An 8,469-nucleotide genomic window follows, 5' to 3' on the forward strand; every position below is an offset into this window, starting at 1 on the left:
GCACGCCGTTCCCTGGCGTTCGGCGCTGTCTCCCTCTCTCCCCCGCCGCCGCCGCGCTCCGCTCTCCGCCCCGGGGCTGACCCTCGCCGGGGATGCGCTCCCGGCTTTTTCCTCTCCCTGGGGGAAAAGGGGCTGTTCTGCTCCGGGCACCTCTGTCAGCTGAAGGGGGCGGGAGCTGCAGCCTTGAAGTAGAAAAGGAAGAAGGAAAAGCAGCGGGGCGAGGATGAGCGGTGCCGGACAGCGGTGGGCGGTGGGCTGAGCCTGCTGGGCACGGCGGGCTGCGGGGAGGAGGAGGAGGCAGGAGAGGAGGCGGCGGGGCAGGGATGCTGCGGCTGAGCGCCCATCTGCCTAAGGAGAGCAACATCGTGCTCCGCGGGGAAGGAAGAAAGTGGGGGGAAAGCGGCGGAGCTGCACAGAGCCGCTGAGCTGCGCCAAGGACTGCCCGCCCGACACCCAGCAAAGTTTCCTGAGCTCGGTGACAAGAGGGGAGGAGGGATGTGAGATCCTTCTGCCCGCAGCGTACAGCTGGGCTTCCAGCCCCGGTTCTGCTGGGACTAGCCATGGCTTTGCCATCCCCGACTGAAGGGTGAAGGTGAGACCCGGGGCAGCCGCTCTCTCCATCGCCTTCCCCGGCTCCGCGCTCCAGCCCAGGTAAGTATCCTCCCCTTCCAGGCACCGAGGCTCTCTCTGGCCCTGCCAGAGAGTTTCCCAGCAGTTTGCCCAGGAAAAAAAAAAAAAAAGTCTTGTGCTTCTCCTGGCAGATAAATGTTGCGTGCCTGTGTGTTTGTGAGCCTGCCTGTGTGTGGGGTGGTTGTAGCTGTCTGACTGCAATTTCAGTTTGCTGATCACTGTCATTATTTTTCTGTGCCATCACACCTCTGGAAAGAGGACTCATCTGTGGTTTGTCAAATATTTTCGTTGTGCTGCTGCACTGAGACGGTGTGGAAGGATGACAGCTCAATTTCTCTCCACTACAACTAAGAGGGAAGCGTGTTTAGCTGTACATGCTGCTGGTGCTGCTGCTATTGCTTTAAACAATGCTCCTAAAATGCTGGCTGAATATGTCAGTATGACCTTCAAGCTCTAGGAACTCTCAGACATATGGGTGAAAGTCTGTCTTTGTCCCCCTGAGAGTAGAGGGAGGGGTGGCTGTTCCTTGGAAGAAATCATTATAACCTCTGGATTTCCATCATGCCAGCTTGAGTGTGTAGCTTTTATTTTTACACAGCAGTGCTTGCAGTAGTGCATTTCAAGATGAAATATTGTTTGGAGAAGAAACCTACACTCTAATTGATAAGAAAAGACCTGTTTCAAACAAAGAGCCCAAAGAGAACTTTTTCCACTCCTGATGGAACAGAAATTGGTAATTTTAATCAGAGTAATTTAGCTGAAAAGTTGGTAATTTTTGAAGCCATTGATTTCACTGTAGTGAAAGGTAAAAGCTGCCAGATATCCTCAGGCAGGTCAGCAGTGGGAGCTGACCCACATCAGCCCATCCTTGTGCCTGAGAAGGGGATGGAGAAACATCAGCCTGCGCTTTAGGAGATGACAGAAGAGCAAAGATCCTTCTGTTGTACATGACAATCAGAATAAACATGGACTTTATGTTGTCATGGGGTCTTGTTAGGTAGAGGATAGCATAAGGCATTCTGTGGCTTTGGTTTCTTTTTTGCTTTATCTTCCACTGCTCTGTTGGCTTTCTCAGCCCCATGTCATCCTGGTGGTCTAACAGGAATTCCTTGTGTGCAATCCCTGGTGTTTCATATGGACAAGACAAAAGCAACCACTGATCTACTTTCTATGTGTTCCCAGTCCAAACATTTCTATGTGCTGTTAGTTACCCTGGGTGTGTGTGCAGATCACGTTCTGGCCCTGCAATCATGCTTGACTTCCAAGATCTTCTACCCCCAGCCTGATGGGAGAGGTTCCAGGCAGGAATCTCCAGTGAGTCCATTGTTTTCTGCTGGAAAAGGTCCATTACCCCGTGTAGGTGCTGTAAACAAAGACGAGGGGAAAGAAGTTTTGCCTTGGACATTGCACGGCCAGAACACTCCTGGAGCAGCTGTAGAGAGAGTGTGACAAGCTTGAGCCCCTGTGCTCGGGGGTCTGTAATGATCAACAAAAATTGCCAGGTAGAGAAAATGAGCTATGAGGGATCATGCTGGGTGATATCTCTGCATCCTCAAAAGCAGCCAGAAACCAGCAGGGTCTCTTTGGAGTGGCTACAGGCGTCCACTGACAGATGGGATGGGCAACAGGTTGAAGTTCCTCTTGAAAATCTCAGGGGCAGCCAGACCTCTGGTGATGCCTTGCCTAAGAGCAGAAGCAGCTGGAGTGTTTAGTGTCCTGCTGGAGCCCAGCTGCCTGGCTCTTCCAGGAGGGAGAATTCCTTCAGACTGGAAGCAGGGGAGTGTGAGATGGCAGGAGGAAGAAAGCTGATGGAGTGACCCTGTGATGGTTTTTAACCACGAGCAGCCCTGTGGTTCCCTGGTGTGTATTTTGTAGTGGGAGACTGTGGGGCAAACCAAGGGGAAGAGCCACACTGGGGTGTCTGCAGCCTCTGTGTGCTAAAGGTTTGGGCTGGCATCTGCAGGAGCTGGTCTGCAAACAGTGCAAAAATGTGTCTTTAACCAGAAGCTATCTTGGTGCTGGTCCAGGGTTGGTGAAGGAGGCAGAATCAGGGCTCCAGCTCCCATCAGCATGCCAGGGTTCCCAGGCAGAACAAAAGGACACTGCTAGGCAAACATGGATATGTGTTAGCCTGGCTGATGGAGAAAATGCCCTTTCTCTCTCACACTCTCTCAGTATCCTGAAAAAAATCTTTGCCTGCTGAGAGACCTCTCCCCAGTCAGGCATCCCAGATGAGGAAGGATTTAATCCTGTGATGCACCTGTCCCTGTCGGCTCCAGCTGCCTCACAGAGTAGGAACTCTGCTGAAAGTTGACTGCTGCACACATTCAGGTCTAAACAAAAGCCCAAGCCAAGGAAATGAGATATGACACCTGGCAGAGCAGCAGAGAGCTTTGCCTCAGCTGGAGGTGCCAGAAAATTTTATAACCTAGGAAACATGTTGAAAATGCCCGGCTGATCCCACTGGTGTGTGTCAGTGTGATGGGTGATGGCTTAGTACTTGTTGGTTTTTGTTTGGTGTTTTTGTTTGGGTTTGTGTTTTTGTTTTGGTTTTCGGGGGTTGTTTTGTTTTGGTTTTGTTTGTTTTATTTTTTGTTTAATTCAGTGGCTACAGAGTGTTGATAGCACAACAGAGATTCTTGGCTCTTGCCATAGAAACTGACTGGTATCAGTTTTTTGCTGACAACACTTTCAAAAGGGATTTGACAGGAGAGGAGGGAAGAAGCTAGGGAGCTAGGCAGGAGAGGAAGGAAGAGCGGCAGGAGAAAGAAAGCTGATGGAGTGACCCTGTGATGGTTTTTAACCACGAGCAGCCCTGTGGTTCCCTGGTGTGTATTTTGTAGTGGGAGACTGTGGGGCAAACCAAGGGGAAGAGCCACATTGGGGTGTCTGCAGCCTCTGTGTCCTAAAGGTTGGGCTGGCATCTGCAGGAACTGGTCTGCAAACAGTGCAAAAATGTGTCTTTAACCAGAAGCTATCTTGGTGCTGGTCCAGGGTTGGTGAAGGAGGCAGAATCAGGGCTCCACTCCCATCAGCATGCCAGGGTTCCCAGGCAGAACAAAAGGACACTGCTAGGCAAACATGGATATGTGTTAGCCTGGCTGATGGAGAAAATGCCCTTTCTCTCTCACACTCTCTCAGTATCCTGAAAAAAATCTTTGCCTGCTGAGAGACCTCTCCCCAGTCAGGCATCCCAGATGAGGAAGGATTTAATCCTGTGATGCACCTGTCCCTGTCGGCTCCAGCTGCCTCACAGAGTAGGAACTCTGCTGAAAGTTGACTGCTGCACACATTCAGGTCTAAACAAAAGCCCAAGCCAAGGAAATGAGATATGACACCTGGCAGAGCAGCAGAGAGCTTTGCCTCAGCTGGAGGTGCCAGAAAATTTTATAACCTAGGAAACATGTTGAAAATGCCCGGCTGATCCCACTGGTGTGTGTCAGTGTGATGGGTGATGGCTTAGTACTTGTTGGTTTTTGTTTGGTGTTTTTGTTTGGGTTTGTGTTTTTGTTTTGGTTTTGGGGGGTTGTTTTGTTTTGGTTTTGTTTGTTTTATTTTTTGTTTAATTCAGTGGCTACAGAGTGTTGATAGCACAACAGAGATTCTTGGCTCTTGCCATAGAAACTGACTGGTATCAGTTTTTTGCTGACAACACTTTCAAAAGGGATTTGACAGGAGAGGAGGGAAGAAGCTAGGGAGCTAGGCAGGAGAGGAAGGAAGAGCAGACTGCTATTGTTTGCAATCCGGCTGGGAAGAGAAATGCTCTCCTGCCTGTGAAATCAAAGACATCACCAGCAAACTGCTGACAAATTGGCTTCTGGCAATTTGACTTCCCAGCAAGTACAGCAAACACAAATCCAGCTCTCACCACATCCAATAATCTCCTCCATGGAGAAGCTGCTACTGTCAGTCAGGGCTGTGTTACCGCCTTGGGTCCTAGACAGATCCTCACAGAGGCTCTTTTTCAGCTTCAGCATCTCAGTTTCCATGAGCCTCCATCCTGGAGCTGATACTGCTCATGCTCAAGCCTTGTAGAAGTTTGGGTTTATGGCTGCTGAGGCAAGCAAGATTCTCAGTCTCCTTCTGTGGGGTCTCCTGTGATTACCCCAAAGATGGTTAGATGCATGGTAGAAAGCATGGTTTAAAACATGAAAAAACATCCACATTTGCTCCATTTTATTATAGAATTGTGTGACTGACAGGGTGTCATTCAGTGTCTGTGGATGGCTTTTGTATCACCAAGCATCCAAATGTTACCTGCTCGAGGGACCTCCAGGGTTGCCTCTGTAGTCAGCTCAGCCTCCCAGTACAGACATCTTTTGGGGATGTTCTGGGTGATCTTCTGGGACCTTTTATTCCCCACTGGCTGGAAAGGCAACCTGGATGACTCATTTCAATTATTGGAGAACTGAGACATAGAGCAATGTGTCCCCCTTTCTGCCACAATTATGGACCATTACCCATTCAAAAATACATCACCCTGGTACTGCAGCGAGGGGTGTTCAGGGCAGTACTGGATTCTTATTTTGGGCAGGTGTTGTGTGGGTGGTGACAAACCCTGTGAGACCAGCTATGGCCCAGGCACAGGCTCTGGCCAGGGCACACTCGGATTCACTTGGGCATCATCCACATGGAGAGCAAAGGACATGGAGCATCCTGGGCTCAGTGCTCCAGCCTGAGAGAGGCCACATGTGACCAGCACAGTCAGGGAGAGTTCAGCTTTGAAAGCAGGCTTGGGTTTGTGCTTAGTTGCTGGCACCAGCAAACCGGAGAAGATGCTGGTCCCAGGAATGGTGCGGGAAAGGTGCTTTGCTTCATTGCCCTAACAGCTGCTTCTTCATTCCTCTCCAGGATTTCAAGGCAACAGGAGACTGGAAACAGCCTTCTCAACACAGCATTCACCCTGTGAGGACTGAGGTGATCTCCAAGACTCTTCCCAGCATGCTCAGTGAAAAGAGCAGCGCCTCTTTGTCCCAAAAACCCACCCAGAAGAAGACCCGACCCCAGGGCCTCCCCTCCCCTGCTCTCTGCTGTGCCTGTGGACTCTGCATCATGCTAGCAGGGATCAACATCACCCTGGTGGGAGCATTTGCCTTTGGGACCTTCCTCCCTGTGAACAACCCTCCCATCATCATCGGACCCATCTTGCTGGTGGTGGCCTTCACGTTCTTCGGTGCCTGCTGCATCTGCAGCCGCAGGCCCCCAGCCCACGGGGCCCGCAAATCCAAACCAGGCTCTAACATTGGCCTCATCAAACCTGGCAACACAGCCTTTGAAATTGAAACCAGCGAGCACACGGTGCAGGACACCACTGCTGTCCAGCTGAGCCCCACAAATTCCCCCATCTCCTCCAAAAAGTCCACACCGGTTCACGAGAACGCCAAGGCTTGCAAACTCTTCACCATGGAGGGCAATGGGCCAGTGGCCAAATACACCACAGGGGGAGAGGCCATACAGCTCAACCTGCCCAGGGACCTGGCCACATCCTAAACCCGGGCAGAGCTTTTGTCAGCAGCCAGCCAAACGCTGCAATGAGCGGGCTGGAGATGTACCATCAGTCAGAGGTGTGGGGAAGGTGCTTGTGGAAAGCCAGCAGACAGTCAGGTCTCTCTGAACCACTTTAAAAGAGATGGATGGAACAGCAGAAAGAAAAATAATCCAGATTTTTTTCTGAAACATGCCCATGATACAGTTTTAAAATGAAAACTGATAATGATGCTGCTGTGAAAAGATGATCTTGGTTCCTGGAAATACGCTGCCATTTTTGGGGAGCAGATAGGAAGAAGGGAATGAATTCATATGTCTGATATAATGTGGAAATGTGGCAGTTGGAAGGAGAGGCTACATGGGACTGACAAATGACAGCTCTTTCTTCTCAGAAGTGAAGCAATTCTTGGACATAAAAGAAGCAGGAATGCAGTAAATTACAGCTTGCTGCCACTCAGTCACAAGAAGATTTCAGCATTTCTAGTGCCAGAATTTTTGGCAGCAGGGACAAAGCTATGTCTTTGCTACTGAAAAAGCAGTGTGAAACCATCTCTCCTCTGCTGAAAATTCTTGGCCCATCTTGCCCTCATTTGGGTGATTTTACTGCCCATTCTAAGAGAAGGAACCACAAGGATCACAATCAGCACTGGTATTTTCCTCTCATGTTAATGAGTTTGAGCTGCAGCTGTGCACAGTGTATTTCTTGGAAGATCAGTCAGGCTGGATCCTTGTGGATAAGCTCCTGGGGTAACCAGAGACTAACAGGAGCCCGCAAATTAAATTTTTAGGCTGTGATTATGTATTGAGTACTAGGCAACATTCTTCCTTTTTTTTTTTTTTTTTTGTGGAAGGCTGGCTGGGGACACGCCTCAGGGCAGAGGGTAGATAACTGTATGGGCTTGAGAATAGCTGTGCTGGAAGATGGTGACTGTACCTCCTTCCCTGAAGTGACTGTGAGATCCATTGCCCAGGAGTGGATCCTTGCTGCAGGAAATGGCCTGCTCAGTGTGCTCATGGGCTTGCAGAGCAGTGGGATGAGTTTGCAGAAGAGAATTTATCAAGAGCTTTTCCAAGCAAAGACTCCCTCTCTGCCTGAGAAAGACCCTAATCTGATGGAATAATGCTGCAAAGGATTTGTGTTCTTCTCTGGGGGACTCTGGCTGGGAACACGGTGCTGTGCTGATGGGCTTTGCTCTGACCCCTGTTCACGTGTGGGATCAGTGTGGGGAAGGCCAGCACTGCTAGGCAGGACTTGTGTGTGGGGAGGCAGCAGCAAGAGAGTGGATCTTGAGTAGGAATAGCTGCACAGGTCCTCTGTTTATGGTAACTCTATATTTGAAATGAGGTTTTTGGGACTTTGAGTGACAAGGAAATCATCTGGACCATACCACATCAGTACAGTGGCCCAGCTAGCCCAGAATCCAGTTTCTGACAAGGCTGAGAGCAAGGTCTGGAGAGGAACATAAAAACAGGGGAAAGCCAGGATGTTGCTTGCCAGAAGTGCTTTCCCAGCTTCCAATGTGCTATTGCTTAGGAGCTTCCTGAGCTGGAAGTGGTGCCTGTATGTAGCAGCCCTGAATGGATTTCTCCCCCATGAAATAATCCATTTGCGCCTTGACTGCCTGTCAATTCCCATCACTTATGATCCTGCAGGAGAGAGTTGCACACTTTGGCTTCTTTTCATCCTGCATCCTCCTACCTCCCTTTTGTGACTCAAGTTTCCCAGGTTAGAAGGGTCAGCAAACAGCCCATGCCCTCAGCACCACTCATGTTTTCTGAGATGTGTTTTCCATCTCGTGTTCCCTCCAGTCATCTCTCTCTTACAGTACTTTACATCTCCTGTAGCCAGAGGGAGGAAACACTTCCCATTCAGCCCAGGAGCAGCAGCTGCTTGCTTGGTTGAGGACAACAGAGCCCTGAGGCTTTAACCATCAGAAATCCATGTAGAGAGAGATGGGAGGGCTAAAGGGGAAGTGCTGGAGGACAGAGAGGGGTTGTGGCATGGCCAAGGCTCCCCTTGGCCACCAGGTCCCTGTGTGTGGCCAGGCTGTGAGAGCCACATGGGTGTTGTGCCAGGGACCACGTGCAGCCATGGGAGAGCTGGAGAGAAGAGCCATGGTGCTGCACAGGCCATGCAGGAGGGTCCTGGCTGCTCTGGGGAGCCCCTGGGCAGCTGATGGTCCCTGCATGAGCCCAGGTCAGATGAGGTTGAAGTAATTCCTTGACAAAAGGTTAACCAAAGAGTTGTAATGTGAGTCTTTGAGTCCTCCAGCAGTTTGCTGCCTCCAACGGCTCCTTCTCCACCAAGGAATTACATCTTGATTTCAGCAGGGTGGGTCTGTACTGATTAGG

General features: G+C 50.4%; 1 protein-coding gene across 1 annotated transcript; it reads left to right on the plus strand.

Annotated features, from left to right (window-relative positions):
- The first annotated feature begins 224 nt into the window (after positions 1-224).
- On the plus strand, positions 225-6,928 carry TMEM275 (transmembrane protein 275). The gene is made up of 2 exons (XM_041421505.1): positions 225-651; positions 5,482-6,928. Exon 2 carries the CDS (start codon positions 5,572-5,574, stop codon positions 6,118-6,120), a length of 549 nt encoding a protein of 182 aa, XP_041277439.1. The 5' UTR covers positions 225-651; positions 5,482-5,571; the 3' UTR covers positions 6,121-6,928.
- The last annotated feature ends 1,541 nt before the right edge of the window (positions 6,929-8,469 follow it).

This window comes from Onychostruthus taczanowskii, unplaced genomic scaffold, assembly GCF_017590055.1.
Source record: "Onychostruthus taczanowskii isolate IOZ18803 unplaced genomic scaffold, ASM1759005v1 scaffold7, whole genome shotgun sequence".
Lineage (NCBI taxonomy): Eukaryota > Metazoa > Chordata > Aves > Passeriformes > Passeridae > Onychostruthus > Onychostruthus taczanowskii.

Bases quoted from the DNA above. Each gene is read 5' to 3' on its own strand.
- TMEM275 (XM_041421505.1), top strand. From the start codon at position 5,572: ATGCTCAGTGAAAAGAGCAGCGCCTCTTTGTCCCAAAAACCCACCCAG.